At 47.5% G+C, this 21,603-nt stretch overlaps 1 protein-coding gene across 1 annotated transcript; it reads left to right on the top strand.

Annotated features, from left to right (window-relative positions):
- Positions 1–1,897: 1,897 nt before the first annotated feature.
- Positions 1,898–21,157, top strand: LOC111824135 (zinc finger protein 772-like). Its single transcript, XM_023747735.1, has 3 exons — positions 1,898–2,124; positions 10,482–11,244; positions 20,878–21,157. The coding sequence occupies exons 2-3, from the start codon at positions 10,496–10,498 to the stop codon at positions 21,155–21,157; spliced, it is 1,029 nt and encodes a 342-aa protein (XP_023603503.1). The 5' UTR covers positions 1,898–2,124; positions 10,482–10,495.
- Positions 21,158–21,603: the final 446 nt, after the last annotated feature.

Raw genomic sequence — 21,603 nt, 5'->3', positions numbered from 1 at the left:
CGCCAATCAGGAGTGAGTATGCAAATAAACCCAACCAAGATGGTGGTGTCCATAGAGCTGGAGCTTCCCGCCTGCCCTGGATGGCTGTGGGCTCCCCTCAAGGCTACAAAGTTTCAATTATAGAAGATAAATATATTCCAGATACCTGCTTCCGGCCACTGTGGCCTCCGCTCAAGGAAGGTCTGGGAGCCTGGGTTGCCCAGGGCCATGGCCAGCCTGCAAACAGCCATCAGCCCCTCACTCAGGCTGGCCAGGCATCCCAGTGGGGACCAGCACCTTGAAGGGGGTTTGGCCATCATCCAAACAGCCATCAGCCCCTCATCCAGGCTGGCCACACCCTCATGGAGTAAGGGTCCCCGCTGGGGGGCTTGGCCAGCCTGCAAACAGCCATCAGCCCCTCACCAATGCTGGCCAGGCACCCCAGTGGACACCCCATCCTGAAGGGGGTGTGGCCAGCCTGAAAAGAGCCCTCATCCCCTCACCCAGGCTGGCTAAGCACCCCAGTGGGCCCCCCACCCTGAAGGGGGTGTGGCCAGCCTTCAAACAGCCTTCAGCCCCTTACCCAGGTTGGCCACGCCCCCCTAGCGGGGACCCTCACCCCATGGGGTCGTGGCCGGCCTACAAATCACCAGAGGCCCCTCACCCAGACTGCCCCACGCCCCAAGGGAACCCCCCCCTCCATCCAGGACACCCTTCAGGGCCAACCAGCAGGCTACCACCCATGCACCAGGCCTCTATCTATACTAATAAAAGGGTAATATGCTAATTAGACTGGGAGAACTTCCAGGAGATTTTCTGGATGTTCTTCTGGACAAAGCCATGGTGGCAGGGCCGAGGTAGAGGCGGTTAGAGGCCAAGAGGGGAGTACAGTTTTGGGTGATCAGGCTGTTGGGGGGAGGGGCTGTTGGGGGTAAGCAGACCAGCAGGGGGCAGTTGGGGCAAGCAGGCCATCAGTGGCAGACAGTTGGAGGTGATCAGGACAATGGGGGCGCAGTTTGGAGTGAGCAGGCCAGCAGGGGGGCAGTTAGGAGGGAGCAGGCCAGTGGTGAATGAAGGTGGGGGCAAGCAGGCCAGCAGGGGGGCAGTTGGGGATGATCAGGCTGGCGTGGGGGCATTTGGGGGCAAGCAGGCTAGTGGCAGGGGCAGTTGGGGGTGAGCAGACCGGCAGGCAGAGTGGTTAGGGGCAATCAGGTAGGCAGGCAGCAGGCAGGTGAGCAGTTAGGAGCCAGAAGTTCTGGACTGCGAGAGGGATGTCCAACTGCCGGTTTAGGCCTGATCCCTGCAAACTGGCAGTAGGACATCCTTCGAGGGTCCCAGATTAGAGAGGTTGCAGGCCGGGCTAAGGACCACCCCCTCCCCCTGCACAAATTTCATGCACCGGGCCACCAGCAAATATATAAAAAAACAAACAAAAAACACACAAAAGAACCATGGCCTCTTGATTCATAGCTTGAGGCTCAACCATTGAGGCACACCAGCTGGGATATATAATTTCAATTTTTTTTAAGTACATGTATTTTTTATTGTTTTTAGTATGACAGATGTCTCCCATTTAGACCCTGTGTATATATTCTTTGGTGGATCCCTTGCATTCCTCCCCACTCTCTTCACCTTGGAGAAGCCTCAGTCTATTTCAGTTAGCCAGGCCTCTGGTCTCATCTTGTTCCTCCCCAGATGTCACTTGGTTTGCCACAACACCTTTATTCCCACAAGTTATTGGCGGGGATGCTAGTAGTCGCCTGGGCGGTGGAGAAAACTACATGACCCAGAAGGACATATGCCGGTGTAGGCGGAGCTAAAGGGCATTTTGGTGTCTGTACATCCGGTTAGGGCGGGACTTCCGCCTTCCTCCTTCTGGCGGACATTTTAACTTTTTGGTTCTCTGTTAACAGGCTCCCAGGCTTCAGGGCGCTGGTCGTGAGGAGGAGGAGGCCTGGGAGGCAGCGCGCCTGCTGTGCGGGGTGTGTCTGAGGCTCCTTGAGCCCAACAGCCCGAGATGGGCGTCCCCGTGCCTCCCGGACTCCTCTCTGCTCACAGCGTCCCCGCAGCCTGACCCCCTTTCACCCTCCAGCCTTGGGGACCGGCCTCTCAGGTCCCGCCGCTCAGGCCCCAGCGCTCAGAATGGTGAGTCCCTCGTGGGTGACACATGGCTGATGGGGGATGAGGGTGAAAGGCTGCAGGGCCGCCTTGTGAGGACGTGATGGTGCGACTGAGCAGGGAGGACTCGGGAACCCGGGCCTGTTGTGGGTGTAAAGGCAACACAGAGAGGAGGGCAGGTTTTGCAGGAGGAGTTTTACTTTCACTCTCAGGACGCTGGGGCCATAGATGGTTGTGAAAACAGAGGGACATTTTCTGAGGCAGGATTCTAACTTTTCCTAACATTGCTGAGGAAGGACAGACTGGAACACAGAGGAGAGCAGCTGTGGACATACTTTAAAGGTTAATCCACCTGAGCATGTGTCCTGACCAGGAATCCATCAGTGACCTGCAGGGTCATAATTAACACTCAACCACTGATCCACACCAGCTGGGCTTTCCTAAGATTTTCAGGGATCCCACTCACCTGTAACCAGGGTAGCAACTAGCAGTGGCAGCTCATCCTGGGCTAACCCCCTGAATCTGCACTCAAGACCTCCTTTCTCTGAATGCCCAGTGAGCTAAAAGCATCCTCACTTTGGCTCATTTATTTCTCACAATGTTTCTAGAGAGTCAAAGGAGCCACACCTAATCTCTCTGCTGTGGCTTGTTCTATCATAAGGCCTAATTTTTCTTTCATGATCCCCAGCTTTAATTAACGTACCCTCAAAATCTTCTGCACTCATGTTGTGAAATCTTTTCTAACATGAAGTAATGAACTCAAAAACTGTAGACCAAGCTGAGGCAGACCCACTGCAGGCTGCTTCCTGTTCCCAAACACAGTTATGCCTGGGACATCTTCTATAAAGACAGATCAAGGCATGATTTTGCTCAGAGGACTGGGAACAAAATATGATGCCCTCATTCACCTCAGTGTTGTTGAGTCAAATCAATCTTAACACTATTTTTTTTTTTATTTTTTTAGAGAGAGGGAGAAACATCAATGATGAGAGAGAATCATTGATCCGCTGCCTCATGTGTGCCTCCTGCAGGGATGGAGCCCCCAACCTGGTCATGTGCCCTGTCCTGGAATTGAACCAGAGATACCTTGGTTTATGGGTCCACGCCCAACCACTGAGCCATGTCATGTGGGCAAACTATCTTTATTTTTATCAACTCTGTTACAAATAGTCCCAATTTCCTCCATCCTCATCCCCCTTTGCTTACCTCTATCCTGCCCCCACCATTTCTAGGCCCTCACCACATTATTATCTATGTCCATGGACTATGCATATATGTATATACTTTAAAAAATATATTTTTATTAATATTAGAGAGAAGAAAGGAGAGGGAGAGATAAATATATCAATGATGAGAGAGAATCACTGATTTGCTGCCTCCTGCATGTCCCCATCCCCACCCAACTGAGAATTGAACCTACAACCCATGTATGTTCCCAGACCAGGAATAGAACCATGACCTCATGAATCATAGGTCAATGCTCAACCATTGAGTAACACCAGCTGGGCTATGTTATTTAAAATAAAATATATATATTTTTTATCATTGATAGTATTACAGATGTCTCCCATTTTTGCCTGTGCCTATATTCCTTGGGGGATCTCTCCCAGTTCTCCCCACAACCCTCTCCCTGGGAGATCTGCCCCTCTGTTCCAGCTAACCAGGCCTCTAGTCCCATCTTGTCCTTCCCCAGGGCCACTTGTTGAACCATATTACCTTTATTCACCAATGTCATTGGCTGGGATGCTAGCCCTCCCCTTGGCATTTGGGAAAACTACATTACCCAGGTGGAATGTGCCAACATGGGTGGAGCTAAAGCGCAATTTTGGTGTCAGTGCATTTGGTTAGGGCGGGACTTAACCTTCTTCCTCCTGGCAGGCATTTTGACCCCTTCAGTTTCTTCAAGGACTCAGAGGCTTCAGCCCACTGGTCGTGAGTAAGAGGAGGCCTAGGAGGCAGCGTCCTTGCTGTGCAGGGTGTGTCTGAGATTTGTTGAGCATCAACAGGCGGGGATTGGGGCCTCCGTGCCTCCCGGACTCCTCTGCTTACAGCCTTCCCGCAGCCTCACCCCATTTAACCCTCCAGCCTTGGGGACTAGTGACTCTCAGTTACTGCAGCCCAGGAAGCCGCATCCAGAACAGTGGGTCTCTCCTGGGTGACACAGGGTGTGATGGGAAAGGGCCACAGGCTGCAATGCCACCTTCTAAGAACACGGGGGTGGGGCTGAGCCTGGAGGCGTAGGAGACCCCTTGCCTGTTTGGGGTGTAAAGGCAACAGAGAAGATGAGGTGTGGTTTTGCACGAGGAGTTTTAATTTCATTCTCAGAACGCTGGGGCCATAGATGGCTGTGAAAATAGAGGGACATTTTCTGAGGTAGGATTCTAACTTTTCCTAACATTGCTCAGAGGAAGAACAGACTAGAAGACAGAGGACAGCACTGTGGACAGGGAGGGGAAGTCCTGTAAATGATAAGGGAACTGGCAAGAGTGAGCACTGAGCCCTGAGATAATTCAGGCATCTGGAGGGCACCTGGCCTCTGGGCTGGGCAAGGGCACTGAGCAGCCTGAGCCCATAGAACCTGGTTTTTGCCAGGTTCTCACAGACCATTTTCTTTCCACAAATTGCTGCAAATGCAGAATCGATTAGGTGTACGGGTTTGTGGAACTTGTTTCAGGGCTTCACACTCTTGTGGCTTCTGCGAGAGTAGTGTCCTGGGACTGTCAGCTGCTCTTATAGCCCATGGACCTGGGTACTTTGAACAGACACTAAGCCCAGACTCCTAAGGCCACAACTAGGACTTCGTAAAGTGAACCTTCTTCCTGGAAACCAGTGTAATGAGTTGGAGGTCGTCCAGGGCAGTGGTCGCCAATGATTTGTCCGTGGACCACTGGTGGTCTATGAGGTCGGGAAGCTTTGCTGACGGCTGGTTTATGGAAACTTTTGGAGCAGTGGTCCCCAACTGGTGGTACATGCACCATTGGTGCTCTGTGAGGTCCAAAAGGTTGGCGGCTGCTTCTCCAGGGCATAGGTTCCAGCATGTGAAAAGGCTTTTTGTGCAGAGTGAGCTGATTCAGGAACCAGTAGGTATCTTTTTTAAATATATACAACCCAGGCATGTGACCTCACCAGTGCATGGGTCTCTACTCAACCAACTGACACACATGAGCCAGGGCTGTAGATTACTTTAATACAGGGAATCATGGTCAGGTTGGTAATGGTAGTAGTAGCTCAGAAGGGACAGTGTGAGCCTGAGAACTGGCTTTCCTGCTGGGGCCACTGTTTGTGGGAGGTGGGTGTCACAACACAGCAGAGGGAGAGAAGTTGTCATGTAGAGTTTGGGGAGAGGTAATCATTTTGCAGTGGTCAAGGCCTGTAAATGATGAATGGACCTGAGATTAACTGGAGGCTAAAGAATTATTCAAACAAGATGAGACTAGGGCTGGTACATATTAACTCCTCTAAACACTCACCAGGATTTTTTGCAAACAATAAAAAACAACTAATCCAAAAGATGCAAACAACAAACACCCAGATGAATCTGAAGAGGCAGAGCTTATTTCAGAAGGTGAGGTCAAGGAATTGAAGGAATGGACATGGCCATGATTCAGTATAGAGGAGGGAGAAAGAGAATGAGTGTATAAGAAGAAAAGCAAAAAACAAAATACAAAAAAAGAGAATATATATATATATATATATATATATATATATATATTTAAATATGTATATAAAAGAAAATCCAAATATATATAAAATTCTTTTCCCCTTCTTTAGTCTATCTATATATTTATCTATTTTGGAAAAGGAGAATAGAGAGTAGATAGGTCTGAGTGCTGATTGAAACTAATGAAGCTATTAGTAGAAGAAGAGAACAAGCGAGGAGAAGAAATACAGAAGCAAAAACAAACAAGCAAAATCGATAACATATGGATGGAATGTCAGAGTAACTTGTAACTTCCCTTTTTCTGGACCCTTCAGGGAATAATCAATGGGCCAGGGTGGAGACCACAAATTCACTCATTATTACTGTTATGCTGTTAATTAGTGACTATTAACTATCCTGTACAAACCTGTGTAAAACAGCATAGGTCTGTCATTTTACTTTTTATCCAACCCCAGAGGTTTCCTCACTTTGCTTGCCCCTGCCTCCCTTATCTATCACCAGTGGGTTTCATGTAGCCCACTTTCATCTCCTGCTTTGATTGCAAAGTAAGAAAATAGGGGAAAAGCCACCATTCTCTGGACATTATCTCAGTAATTTGAGATTCTGCTTTTGGCCAATTGTAGTCAGTTTTGCTAAAATAAACTGACAAAAATTCTTTACCATTTTGAATGTTTGTTACATTAAGATCAGGAAAGTGGGGCCATCCATGTTAGTGACAAAAACAAGGGATATGGTCTGAGGTAGGGTTCTAAACATTTACCCAAAATGCTCAGAGGAAGAACAGACTGGAAGAGAGAGGAGAGCAGTTAGGGACAGGAAGGAGAAGTCCTGTAAAAGTAATGCATCTGGCAAGAGTGTGCACTGAGGACTGAGCCCTGAGGTAATGCAGGCATCTTGAGGTCGCCTGGCTCTAGGGCTGGTAAAGCTACTGAGTAGCCTGAGTCCATGTATCCTAGCAGTGGTTGACAGGCTCTCAATAAACATTGATTTTTCCATAGATTCCTGCAAATGCAGAATCACTTAGGGGTCCTGGTTTGTGGAACTTAACTTTACAGCCTCCAATTCTTATAGCCTAAGATAGTGATCTCCTGGGACGGTCCTTTCCTTGGACCTGGGACCTTGAACAGACACCAAGCCCAGACTGTTAAGTCCAGGTCCAGTGTTATATGAAGTGGTCCCTGTTTGGGGCACCCAGTAGAATGAGAAGTTGTAGGTCCTCCCAGGCATAGGTACCAGAATGTGCAATGGCTTGGAGATAAGATGAAGCTGGTTACAGCACAGGGAGGTATTCTTTTTTTAAAAATGGGAACAGGTACCAACGGGACAGGAGTCAGGTGTAGAGGAACTTTGTGACAACCTGGGTGTCTGCTGTGCATGTTATGGGAGCAATGGGAGATTTGGAGCAGTGGAGGCAGGGAATGTGACCAGGGTCTCCTTAGATTCTGTGGCTGCAGCATGATGCACAATATGGGTGTGAGGGAGGTGGTAGAAATACTAGGAAGATAGTCTTGCTGAGTGTGATGGGAACTGGCCCATGATGATGGCTGTGGAAGTGGAAGAAGCAGTTGCATTATGGATTCTTGTTTTAGTTGTGGCCACATATATATTCTAATTTTGAGGACAAGAGAGAGAGAAAGGTAAAAGTCAGAGAAGTCTTGAATTTTGGATTTAGCAGCCAAAATTTGGAGGTATGGAAGCACCATCAACTGAGATAGTGAAAAATCATAGTAGAAGAGTAATATTCATTGGAGATACAAAAACTTTTCTTTTTGGCCTATTGGAGTCTGAGATTTCAGAGTAGTTCATGAGCATCTCTGACTCTGAGGGGGTAGTTTAAGATGAAGACTTCTTCAAAAGATTCTGGGGAATTATGGACCAGGAAGCACTTTAGGTCATTTTTTGTAATTGGAGGCCTAAGAGTAATTCAAACAAGTTGAGACAGGAGCTGGTGCATATTTACTTCTAAAATATCCATCAGGAACTTTTTGTGCCTTTGGGTGTGGCCTGAGTTGTTGCAGTCAGTTCGGTTGACTTGCTTAGGGCCATGAGTGGTTATCTGTGAGACTCACTGGGCATAGGGTAGAGGGCGATAGGTGATGGGACTTGAGTGATGAAGCCTATGACTGGTGAAGTGACATCAGGTGCAGCACCAGTGGAGGTGGGCTATGGACATCTGAGATGTGATGGGTTCTCAGTAGGTGAGGTTGAAGGAATAAACAGTCAGGAGGGAGGCCTTCATAGCAGGATCAAGACTGTTGCTATGACTGGACTATCAGAGATGGTGGAATCATTGATCTTCTTTGAATTTGCCAAGCATTCTCTGGAACACACATGCTGAGTACTGAGTAGAAAACCCAGGAGATGACTATGGGGGCTGTGGCTCAGCGAGTTCAGGTGTGAGAAAGGTGTAGTAGGAAGAGTGATTTGCACTTAGAGAGGGAGTGTGAATTCATGAAGACAGGGCACTAACATTGACATATGAGTGAATGAAAAGGGAGTCCATTTCTGATGGTGTCTTTATGATACGATATGGGGAATTTTAGGTTAATTTCTAACAAGATGTATTGTTGTGCTGCTACATGCCATGTCCAGAGCTTAGGTGCCATATATATGTCCATCTGTCATTTCTAGTTGAGGGCTGACCCAGTGAACAATAGGAATGGGATAGCATACATCAGTGTCACCTGCACTTGAAAATCTCCACCAGCATGGCGAAAGGAGAAGAGAGAAGGGTGAGAGAGAAATATATTACAGAGGTGGTGAACTAGAATTTTGGAAGAGAAGCTGATTAGAAGACAACCTGTTCTTGTGATGGCTTATTCATGTCACTAGTGAAGATGTGCCTCTGGGAATGAAGCTGTGAGACAAGTGTGGATCCAAGAACTATGGGCAGCAGGTAATGCAAAGTGATGGCCTCAGCAAACTGGGATTGGAGTCGGAAGTGTAATGGGCATTACCATTTTGGAGGGACAATTTGGATTTGGAGGACAGCATGGGTATTTCCTGACAGGACCAGTCTCAAATCCATCACATTCCCTTTATGTGCAACATCTCTTCCTACCCTACGTTACTGACACCCACTGTTATTGAAAAGGGGCAGTGTGACTCACATTTGAGGATCAGAGCACAGGTATGTTCTAACTGCTCATCTGCCTTTATTGTTGTGGGAGATACAGCATCAATAGGAATATAAGGAGAGATTGACTTTGATGAGACCAAGGCCTGCTATCTTCTCTGATGTGGGGAGTAGAGGAAGCAGATGGATGTGCAAGGTGAGGAGTATGAGAAGCTCGGAATCTCAAGAGAGAATCTTATCATGGGATGTACTGTCCTCATTATGACAGGATATGAACTTTGAGGACGTGGCCATTGCCTTCTCTCAGGAGGAGTGGGAGCTCCTTGATGAGGCTCAGAGACGTCTGTACTGTGATGTGATGCTGGAAGTGTTTACACTTGTATCATTCGTAGGTAAGACCTTCAACTCTCCTAGTGTCCTGACGTGATGCCCGCGCTTTATTTATTCTCCAGACATGACTCTCTCTCTTAAGGCAAGAACATGGACTCTGCTAATTTCCCCCACTGTCTTGTAGAATGGGCTGTGACTGCCAGTGCTGAGCTCTGCGTTGAGCCCTGAGCAATAGACTCCATAAACCTCCCTAACACCAGTTGCCTCAGAAACTGCAGGAAATGTCAGGGTGTCAGCAGTCTTACAGACAGCTTAATGGGTCCCTCCTGCTCTTCCTCTCCCAGGGAGGGTGACTATATCCAGATCCATGGCTTCCAGTTCTGCACCTTTCCTGTAGATAAAGACCTTGGTGAATGCCTGTGCCAGGTATTGTCTTTACCTACATGAACCAGGGGCTGTTCTTGTAAATCCCTCCTTTAATTGTTGTTTGTAATGTTACCTTCCCTGAATACTATTGCAAAGCTGCTCACCTCCGTTGTCTTTTCATTGATACTCAGAATATTTAGTTTGTACGTATTTCTAGAGAAGGAGGTACAGGGAGAGGTGCAGGGAGAACCGTGGGTTTCTCCAGGGTGAATGTACAGGATGATGGCCTGGCTGAGTGGCAACTCGGGGGAGGTATGACATAAAGATGGTGTTCAGATTGTACCAGGAACCTGCTCCTGTCCAGTGGTGTTTGGTGCCGGTTCTAATGGCCACCCCTCATTTATACATTTCCCTTTTCACACTTGACACGTTGGTGACTTGTCATTTTATCAGTGACTTCTTAGTTTGGCTATCTTCTCCTTTGTGTCCTTTTTACATCACGTATTCCTCTGCACATCTCTTTCTGCAGTATACTACAACATGGACCTGTGCAAGTGTTATAAGGAGCACATCAGTGGTCAAGTACTTCACAGTGGCCTCTTATTTTTTTTTTAAATATATATTTTATTGATTTTTAACCAGCCTTCTGCACAGCTTGCCCATGTCACCAGCAGAGAAGGTCTCCTGAAGGCTGTTAGCAGCATCCTGCACACCTCCAACTGGGAGTGTGACCAACCCAGGTACATGCCCTTGACTAGAATCGAACCTGGGATCTTGTTTTGTGATCTTCAGTGGTCAAGAACTTCCCAGTGGCCTCTTATTAATCCATCTTTCGGTCTTTCATTTTTAGCCAATTTCTTGAAACCAATGTAGTATGTGCAACACATTTTTAAAATGGGACTTCCCCCTGTCACAAGAGTTAACATTCATCGCATCATTTCTCTGTTTCAGGTCCTTGGCATAAAATGCATGATGTGGAGGCCTATTCTGAGCACAGCGTATCTGTAGGAGAGTCTCAGGTCAGGGCTTCCAAAACAGCTGCAGCCACCCAGAGGACCCATCTGTGTAAGCTGTGCTTCTCAGTGTTAAAAGATATTTTGCACCTGAGTGAGTTACAAGTGGTTCACTTTGAGAAGAATGTGTTCTTAAGTGATGCGTGTGTGAGAGACTTGTGTTTCAGTGCAAACCCTCACCAGCAACAGAAGGATGCCAGTGGAGAGAAGCCCTGGAAAGAAGATATGGAGAGTGCCTTGCTTGTGAGGAGTTGCTGCTTCTACTTATCTGGGATGCCTGCAGCTAGTATACAGGCTGGGGAAGACTCCCCAGCCATCTCAGGACTTCTCCAGCACCAGGCCACTCTTAACACTGAGGAGCCACACAGTAACAATGAGATTACACAGGAATTTCTCAGTGGAAAAAGACATCACCAGTGGGTTGAATGTGAAGCAGCTGCCAGCCAGAAACTGAAAGTTGCTTATCAGAAAGGTCTCTGCTCTGGAGATATGATTGATGAGTATAATAAATGTGGGGAAGTGTGTAGACGAATATTTAACCACCCTCAACATGGGAGAGTTTACACTGAAGAAAAGCCCTATGAGTGTACTGATTGTGGGAAGGTCTTCAATGAAAGTACTGCTCTCATTAAACACAACAGAGTTCACATTAGAGAAAAGCAGTGTGAATGTAGTGACTGTGGGAAGTCCTTCAGGAAAAGGTCTCACCTCAGGATGCACCACAGAGTTCACACTGGAGAAAAGCCATATGAGTGTAGTGAATGTGGGAAGTCCTTTAGTCAAAGGTCTTCCCTCACTCTACACTACAGAGTTCACACTGGAGAAAAGCCATATGAGTGTAGGGAATGTGGGAAGCATTTCAGTCAAAGAGCTAACCTCAATAAACACCACAGAGTTCACACTGGAGAAAAGCCATATGAGTGTAGTGAATGTGGCAAGTCCTTCAGTCAAAGGTCTCAACTCACTACACACCTCAGAGTTCACACTGGAGAAAAGCCATAAATATACAGGGAATGTTTTATTTTCACTTATTATAACAACACTTAAGGGGCTCTATGGGACCCTTTCCATGAATGTAAACCCCTTTTATGGGAACATACACGCTGCTAGATTCCTCATAAATTTGAGGTACAAGTGAAACTTGAAGGAGCTGCATTGTACTTGCTAACATGCAGAGACCTACTACCCAAATGATGTCACCGTCTGTTTCTCGCTGAATAGATTTCACCTCTACCACCTGGCTCACCAGAGGATTGTGCATCGGTCACAGTCCCTGGGTGCTCAGGGGAATGTATTCTGTGTTCTCACTTCTGCTTGAGGGAATTTGGCAGTATCTTCATTCATTTCTCTATGACTAGAAAATGGACCTGACCCAGGATTCCTTCAGAGCACCCCTTCTCAGCTAGGAAGTACTACCTTTTTCAGGGACATATTGATAAATCACATTATGCTTTGATAAATTTGGGGGGATTCTTATTCACCAACCTGGAAACCCTTTGCTCTCCTCTGCTCAGGTTTATGATCTTTTTTTAAAAGTGTTTTTACATTTGTACCTTTAATTTTTGTTTTATTCCCTGCCACAGATGATTTGCATACACAAATGTGATCTGTCAGCATATAGCGATGAATAGATGTGTTTATCACAAATTTTGTGTGGTTTGGAAGGAACAGCATAATGGCAGGAAATCAATTTTTGTCCAATATTGGCTTATTATTTATTTCTGCCCATGGCCTTGAAATAAAGACCACATGACTTTGTGCATTTAATCTGCAGCCTAGTGCCTCGATTATTGGTGAAGGCTAAGATCACTCTGAAGGTCGCTCTGCTTCTGTGACCAATATGAATCATGTTCTTTGTTCACAGTATGTATTACATAAGCCTCAGCAGTGTTTAGGGAACCTGCTCTCCACGTACTACAAAGGGGCCATGTGCTAGGAAGTATGAAATTTCATAGGCTGGTGTCATTATTGTAAGACTCTGAGGTGGAACCACAATCTGGACAGAAACACTGTTTCAGTAGTGAGTGGGAAAGCCTGCAGTAAATTAGATGAAAAGGGCCTCTTGTGAACATAAGGCCACCACTGTTCCAGGGCCTGTGGCTTGTGTGACCTTTATGTACAGACATTCTCAGGACCTCCAAAACTGTTTCATGTAGCTGAAGTCATTGGCAGATGAAATAATCTAATGCTATTCTGTATTCCCTGGCCTCTCTAGGGTATTCACATAAGGTAGTTGCTCAACAGGCAAGAAGTCAGAGCTAGAGGAAGGATAATCCTGCAATCTGTCCCAGGATGTGTCTTTTGTAAGCAGTCAGCATTCCTGTTGAATTTCATGGAAATAGTTTTTGTGTGTTTTTTTTTTAATATATACTTTTATGATTTTGGAGAGAAAGGTAGAGAGAGAGCAAAATATCAATGATGAGAGAGAATCATTGATCGGCCTCCTGCACACCCTGCTCTGGGGATCGAGCCCACAACTTGGGCATGTGCCTGACCAGGAATTGAACCTTGACTTCTTGCTTCATAGGTCTACACTGAACACTGAGCCTCACCAGCTGGGCTGATAGCAATAGTCTTCACTGCTTACCAATATTTGCTGCCACTGAGGCTAAGCTGGTCCTCCCAAGAAATGAGGAGAGAGGTGGTTGTATTTATATAAGGTTGCGATCTTAATTTTCTAACAACAGAGGGATATCTAGGATTTATATGGAACCACATTGCAAGGCTTTACTTAGGTATGTGTATAACTGATGAGCAAGGAAATGCACTTTTCTAATGTGTACAATTTGGTGAGGTTGTACATACGGATAATGCTGAGAAACCGTCACAGGTGAAATAGGCTTCTCTGTTACCCACATCCGTGTTGGGAAAAAAAGTCGCCTTACTGTTGTGAGTGTGCCAAACACACAGTTAATTCTTTTTTTCTGGTAGCTATCCTATCTAATAAAGAGGGAATATGCAAATTAGCCATCACTCTGCAACAAAGATGGCAGCACCCGTAGCGGCCAGGCGGGACACTGCGTTGTCATCCGGGCAACAAGGTCAATGGTTTTCCCACTGTATCTGCCTCCCAGGGGCTCACCTGTGCCGGCAGCTCCTATACACAGTTCCAACCACTGAGGAGTGGTCAGACCCCAGGACCACCATCTCTCCTGAGAACCAGGAGGCTGCTGCCCCGAGGTTCAAGTGAGAGCATGGCTCTGCCTCCTGCTTTTCAGTCCCACAGGACACAGGAGCAGAGTCCAGCCTTCATGGTCTCTCTGGAAGCAGCATCCCAGGGCAGGTGAGCAGGCTGGAGGTCATGCCTCAGACTCTGTACCCTCTGGCAGTGGGAGAAGAGGCAGCTCAGCTCCTCCTCCTCTCCCTAATCCTCTCTGTTTCTAACCATGGGCTTCGCTGGGAACTTAACTTTCTTTGTTAAACAAGGGAATTCTGGACAATTGTCCGAGCTCTGCAAACCCAGCAGGAGAACACGTCCAGGGCAGGGGTGGCCCCGCCCACCCAGGGCCGGGCAGTGACCATGCACAAGCACACACCTTTCTTCCCACGGAAGATGGACGGCTGCTCAGAGAACTCTGTGGAACAGCAGGGACCCATGAGCAGTTCCCAGGAATCCAGCGATGAGTCCACCTGCAAAGAGGGTACTGGAGAAGGGTGTCTCTGCAGGCGCTCCCAGCCAACCCCTCTGACACCCCCAATGACAAAGTTTCCCACGGAAACTGCATTGCAGGACAATACCTGCATTTCCTTGCCACGAAGCTCTCTGAGAAACTAAGAAAGAGGCTTCCAAAGCTGTGACTGTGAGCTCTTCACACAAACCCACATGACCGCATTCCTAGCCAGCACCCGGTGCCTGCTATTACCCATGGAACTTCCGTTCACACAAACCTATGACAGCACACCTCCATCGCTGCGATCTTAGGGGACTGTGATGGAAGAAGGCACCATGACTGCTCTGGGGATCCAACAGTGGGGCAACTCAGGGTGCAGAGAACTGGCCACATTCCAATGCCAGGATGTAACCATACTGCATGGGATCAAGGCTCTGACTCCCCAGGCGTGCCTTTCCTGTAAGCTACACACAGCCCCAACGGGCACTGCACTGGTGGGCATCATGGAGCAGATTCATGAAAGCCCTAGCCCAGGAAAGAGCCAGCCTCAGGAAGCTGGTCATGAACTGGCCACTGCAGGGATGGCCCTGCTGGGTGCCCCATACTCAATTGCCTGCTGAGGTCCTGACCCTATGATTTGGTTCACTTCTCTTCCTCCTCAGTCCCCTCTAGAGACCCGAACTTACATATGTATATACTCATCTGAAGAAAGAATGATCCAAAAATTTCCAAATTTAGCAAAATGTAGTAAAAAATATAAACCCACAGATCAAAGAAGCTCACTGAATAGCAAGCACAGGACATAAAGAAAGCTACATCAAGACATAAAAATCACATTGCTCAACACCAATGAAGAAAAGAAAAATGTTTTAAGTAGAAGAAAAGAGACACACTATACACAGGAATAAACATAAGGATTACAAAAGATTTCTCATCAGAAACAGTGTAAGGGAGAAGATAGTAGAGCAACATCATTAAAGTATTCACAAGGGGGGAAAATCTAAATTTATAATTCTAGACTGAGTGAAAATATTTTTTAAAATAGTTAAAATGTATTTTTCATATATAAAAATTGAATTTTTTTTATCACCAGCAGTAGTGTAAGAAATGTTAAAAAAAAAAGGTCCTGCAAGCAGAAATAAAATTTTGCCAGAAACAAATAATGATCTATGCCAAGAAATGGAAAACACCAAAGACAGTAAACACATAGGATAACATCCAATAGATGTTTCTTATTATTTTAATATATCCTATATAATAAAAGCATAGTATGCAAATTGTCCCCTTGACCAGGAGTTTGACCAGGGAGTGGGGCTGGCTGGGGGAAGGGAGGGAGGCCCTGGCCGGCAGCAGGCAGCTGCTAGGGACCGTACCAGTGCATGCATTTCATGCACTGGGCCTCTAAGTTTAAAGATAATTAACTAAACAAATAATAATGTAATGTCAGTTTTATAACTTCTGTGAAATTAAAATACATGACAGCGATACCACAAAGATTGCCCTGGAAAAGTGAAATTTTGTTACAGAGGAGTTTCTATACAGGATGTGAAATGATATAATATCCACTTGAAGATAGACCATGACAGATTAAAATCCTATATAATAAAGAGCTAATATGCAAATAGTCATCACACCTTCATGCCATCATGCCATAATGGCTTAGACACTCAACACTGGGGAGAGAGGATTGGGGGCCAGCCAGGCTGCAGCCAGTGAGAGGATCAAGCCACCTGCTCTAGGGTCCTGGGTGCCAGCAGTTGTGCCTGTGCCTCTGGCACAGGAGAGGGACAAGCCACCCGCCCCACAGTCCTGGGCGCCAGCACAGGGATTAGGCCTAAACTGGCAGTTGGACATCGCCGCAGGGGTCCCCGATTGATGAGGGTTCAGTCTGAGCTGAGGGAACCACCTCTCCATGCATGAATTTCATGCACTGAGCCACTAGTAACATAAAAAAAATAAATAAAAGTTTGGTATCACCAGTGAACATTACACTTCTACTATGAATATCTGCATCACAGTTGATGGTTCTTGCGTACCCCCAGCTGACAAATACAGACCTTCAAATCATCCTTGGCTCTTACCTCTCTCTCTCAACCTCACAATTAAAAAATCCAGGCGGCCACACCTAAAACACCAATCCAGAATCCAACTGCTTATTTCACATCTACAGTCACCATCATGGACCACTTACCATCACACTCACCAAAACTATCACAGCAGCTTAAATTCTACAACCTCCCTCACACCCATATGGTTTGTTATGCTTCAGCAACAGGAGGTTTAATGAGGCTGGATCAGATCACATGCCTTTACTGCTCCAAATCTTCCATTACTTCCTTCACCTGCAGAACAGACTTCAAAGGTATCACAAAGGTCCTCTAGTCCTGACTCCTGTCCCAATGTGACCAGGTCTTATTTTAAAAAATGGACATGCCCTAGCTGGTTTGGCTCAGTGGATAGAGCGTTGGCCTGTGGACTCAGGGGCCCCAGGTTCAATTACGGTCAAGGGCATGTACCTTGGTTGCAGGCACATACCCAGTAGGGAGTGTGCAGGAGGCAGCTGATCGATGTTTCTCTCATCGATGGTTCTAGCTCTCTATCCCTTTCCCTTCCTCTCTGTAGAAAATCAATAAAATATATATTTAAAAAATGGACAAAATGAAAATAAAACTCTAAGTTGGTTTTTCTCAGTGGATAGAGCACCATCCTGTGAATTGAAGGGTCCTGGGTTCAATTCCGGTCAGGGGCACATGTCAGGGTTGCAGGCTTGATCCCCAGTGGAGGGCATGCAAGAGGCAGCCCATCAATGATTCTCTCTGATCATTGATGTTTCTCTCTCTCCTTCTCCCTTCATCTCTGAAATCAATAAAAACATATTTTTATAAAAAGGACACCAGTTGGTTCCTGAATGAGCTCAGTCTTCACTCTAAGCCTTTGCACATATAGGAATCTGTGCCTGGAAGGACCTCTCACATCTGATCCCACTGTTTGCCAAAAAACGGAACACTTCATAAAAACCTAGAGATGTACTTAGAATTCTGGGCTTGGTGTCTCATCAAGGTTCCCAGATACAAAGGCTAGAGGAGAGGCAGGACAATTCCAGGATACCACTATCCAGAAGTCATAAGAGTGTGAGGCCCTGATATCAGTTCCACAAAACAGCACCCTTAAACCACTTTTCATTTGCAGGGATCTGTGTTATGAGAAATATCTGTTGAGAACCTGGCCACCACCACCAGGATCCATGGGCTCAGATTGATCAGTACCATTTCCCAGCCAATGGGGCCACGTGTCTAAGAAATGCCCACATTCCTTCAGTCCTCAGTGCACACTCTTGCCAGTTACCTTATCTTTCACAGGACTTCTGCTTCCTGTTCCTAACTGCCATCATCTCTCTTCTAGTCTGTTCTTCTTCTGAGATTTTTTGGGAAAAGTTTAAAAAACTACCTCACACAATGACCCTCTTTTAGTCAGGACTATTCATGTCCCCAGTTTCCTGAAAATGAAAGTAAAATCCTCATACAAAACTCTGCCTCAACTTCTTTGTTGCCTGTAGACACAAAACAAGTCCTGGGTTTCCCAAATCCTCCTAGTTCAGTCACACCTCACGTCCTTATGTTATGCCCAGATTTCAAGATCCCCAATAGACCACACCAGGGAGCCAGCTGTGTCCGATGCAAAAGCAAAGAGTCTTTTATTCAAACCCGGGCTTGGCTACCCTACCCTCCTTACTGACACAGCAGCAAGTGGCAGAGAGAGGGCCAGCCCTGTGGGGAGAGAGGTTTTATAGTAAGGGGAGGAGAGAGGACTGTGGGCCCTGCCAATTGGCCAGGCGCAAGTTGTATCTATGGTGCAAAATTCCCTTGATTGTCATTGGTTAGTTTAAAGAAGTCCTGGGTGTGGCTAGCAGAGGCTTGGGCTTCCGGGAAGAAGCTGCTTGCTGAGCACATGGCTGCCCAAAAATGGAGGATACAGGGCAAGATGGAGGGCATAGTCCTCACCCTTTCATTCTCCCCTTTGTCTTGGAACTTCCGGCTCAATCATGAGACAGACTGCATTTCTATTCCACCGTTGCTAGAGGCCTGTACTGGGCACATAGAACTATCAACTGAACTATCCCTATATGCTTAACAAATGGTCCAGTGGAAGGGAAAGAAACCATTTTAGCTTTAACAACTTCTATTGAAATAGGATTTTTCTTCTTAAAATTCCTCCATGGCTATCAAAAAGCCAAATTAAGATTAATTTGTCTACTGTATTCAATTTGGCCTGATGTTTGCATAAACACAACAAGAATGGTAAGCGACCGCCTTTGCTGGAATCTCATGGTTGAATCTTAATGTGCCCCGTAGGGCCAGGAAGCCAAGCCATCCAGCTGCCATCAGGCCCGCCTGCAGTATCTGCTGAGTTAGGTGACTCTCTCACCTGTAGCAACTCCACCTGGGCTCAGTCCTAGGAATAAAGACAGAAGAGAAGGTAGGAGTAAGTTGCCCCACCTCAGTTTCCCATTCTCTAGGTGGCCCAGAAAGATAATCAGTTTCTGAAATTGGATTGAGATGCAGCCCTCTGCAGGCACAAGGCAGAAACAAACCTAAATCCCCGCAACGGGACAATGGCATCATCTTTCATCCAAAATTATTTCTAAAAACAAGTGATCAACTACCCTGCCCTACACAGTCAAACACAAGAACAACATAATGAGGCAATGAAACATCAAAATATTGGAACTGTCAGAGACAGACTGCCGAAGAACTATTTTAGCCAGTACCGTTATAATAGCATATATTCGGAACATGCTTAACAAAAGTCGTTTAAGCCTTTTTGGGGGCCGGAATTGTGTCCCCTGCTCAGCTTATACATGGAGGCCCTCACCCTGAATACTTTAGAATGGGACTGTATTTGGAGATAGGAGTTTTAGGAGGAGATGAACTTAAAATGACCTGGTTAGGGTGGGACCTTATCCAATAGGACTGTTGTCCTGATAGAAAGAGGACATTGGGATACACAGAGACAGCAGGGATGGTTTTCCATATAGGATAACAATGGCTCAGTGGATAGAGCGTCAGGTCCCCGGTTCCATTCTGGTCAAGGGCACTATCTTGGTTGCAGGCTCCTCCTCCACCCTGGTCAGGACACCTGCAGGAGGCCAATCGGTCTTTCTCTCTGTCTTTCCCGCTCTTTCCAACTCTCTCTAAAAATAAAATCAATAGAGCCCTGGCCGGTTTGGTTCGGGGGACAGACCACTGGCCTGGGCACAGAAGGGTCCTGGGTTAATTTCCTGAGGAGGGCACATGCCCAATTCTGGGCTTAGTCCCCAGTGAGGGGCCTGCAGGAGGCGGCCAATCAATGATTCTCATCATTGGTGTTTCTCTCTCTCTCTCTCTCTCTCTCTCTCTCTCTCTCTCTCTCTCTCTCTCGTCTCTCTCTCCCCATCTCCCTTCCGCTTGGTAATCAATAAATATATATTTCAAAAGATAAAGTAAAGTAAAAGCCAATGAAAAAAAACCATTGGGGGAGGATTAAAAAAATAGAAGAATGATGTTTAAAACTTTATTTCATTTCGATTAAAAAAAACACACACACACCACACACCATGTGTGCATTTGTGTGTATATACACACACGGAAAAGATTTAGAAGGATGCTTGGAGATACACCAAGGTGCATCCCCGGTTAGCACCTCTGTGTGTCTGAGTTGTGGGAATGTAGTGTTTTTGTTTTACTACTTTGTGTGTGTGTCACATATCCTTTCCTCAAAATGGATTTATGACTCTGAGGATTCGTGCAGTGTTAACTCCGCCAAAGGATACTTCTGAGCATATTGGACACAATGATAACGCTCAGGAACTCTCACTTCTCACCAATTCTAACACTTGGGGTATCTTTCAAACCCAGAATGGCAAGGGAAATACAGACTTCTCAGCGAATAAGGTTAAGGCCATGGCAAATCTGAGGGGAAAACTCAAAGGTATGCCTATGGAATCGTCCAAGAGACCAAATAACTTCACATATAGACAGAACAAGGCGGAGCATCCACCGAGCTCCCCGATTAGCTCAAGGGGTCAGAGCAGGTTCATTCCTGGGGATGAGCTGCCATCTATTTCGTTCTTCTCTAATCAAAGCGATGGAGCCAGTGTGGCGACTGTGGAGTTGTGCTTTGGGGCAGGAATCAGAAAGGTACTGAAACGGAGTCCTTGTAGGGTGAAGGGAAGTGCCCTCAAGAACTCTGGAGGGCAGAGGGCTGATGTGAGTCAGGCCCGACTGCTGGTGTGCAGGTGTGCAGGTGATGAGAGCACAAGGTCATTCAGCCATTCTTTCCAGAAGAACTGATGGAGGCCTTGCTCAGACCCTGCTCCGCGGGGACCCACAGACACAGGGACTAGTCCTGCCCTCGGTAGGGCTAAGCTGTTTGACTGCAGACAGATGGCGTTCTCTCCCTAGGCTCCCACTCTTCAGCCTGTTCAGAAAGGTACCCTCACCCTGGCCCTCAGCTTCTTCCCCTCCAGCTTCCTGTCTTCCTGATAATTGACCCGCTTATGCAAATGAATTTCACCTGCCTCAGCCTCAGTTTCCTCCTCCAGAAAGGGATTCAGGTAACCAACAAGTGACCCTGCTCCCGCCACACAGGAAGCCCTCAAGGTTCCATTGGCTCCTGGGTCCCCCGTGGGAGGGGCCAAACCCCGCCCCTTAACCCCTGCACGCCTGGCCCCGCCCTCGACGCTAGACCTTCTATAAAGCTGCTGCTGGGCCTGCTCAGCACCAGTTGGCTTGTGGCAGACCAGCGAGAAGGTCGCACGTCCAAGCGCAAGCATTTCCCAGCCTCACCCGCCAGGGACTGGGTGCCAGAAGCTGGTTCCCGGGAAAGGAAGCACTGTGAGGAGCGGGCGTCGGAGGAGAATCTTTTCAAAGCTCCCCCAAGCCCACGCCCCGCAGGTGTCTCTTCCACTGGGGGACGAGATGGAGGGACACCCCCGCGCATCCCGCGGCGCATCCCACAGCTCTGAGCGCCCACGGAGAAAGCAAAGAGCGTCCTCGCCGCTCACGAGGCTCCTCCCAGGGCCGCACTTTCCTGACTGCTGGGAGGAGAGAAGGCCCGGCCACACAGAGCCTTGCGGCGGCAGAGGCCCGTCCCTTCCATGGGTGGCAGGTGCTCCCTGGATGTCTGGAGTCCATCGCCGGTCCCAGGCCCTGGCCCACGAGGCACCTCAGAGGCCTGCAGAAGGCCGCCGAGCAGCCTCTCCGGACAGGCACCTGGGGGCACCCCAGGGGAGAGGGGCTGTGAGTCGGAGAGGGGAGCGCCCGCCTTCCCACAAGGACAATCCCCCGCTGGGGGCCAAGGGCCAGGAGGAGCCCTTAGCTGGGAGCGCCCAGAGACCTCACCCGGCCTCCGCCAGGGAGGAAAGCACACGGCCTCTCTGCAGAGAAGGAACCGGGGGAAAGCTGTCCTCTC

This window comes from Myotis lucifugus, unplaced genomic scaffold, assembly GCF_000147115.1.
Source record: "Myotis lucifugus unplaced genomic scaffold, Myoluc2.0 scaffold_959, whole genome shotgun sequence".
Taxonomy (NCBI): domain Eukaryota; kingdom Metazoa; phylum Chordata; class Mammalia; order Chiroptera; family Vespertilionidae; genus Myotis; species Myotis lucifugus.
The sequence above is the reverse complement of the archived record's forward strand: the minus strand, read 5'-3'. Positions and strand labels throughout refer to the sequence as shown.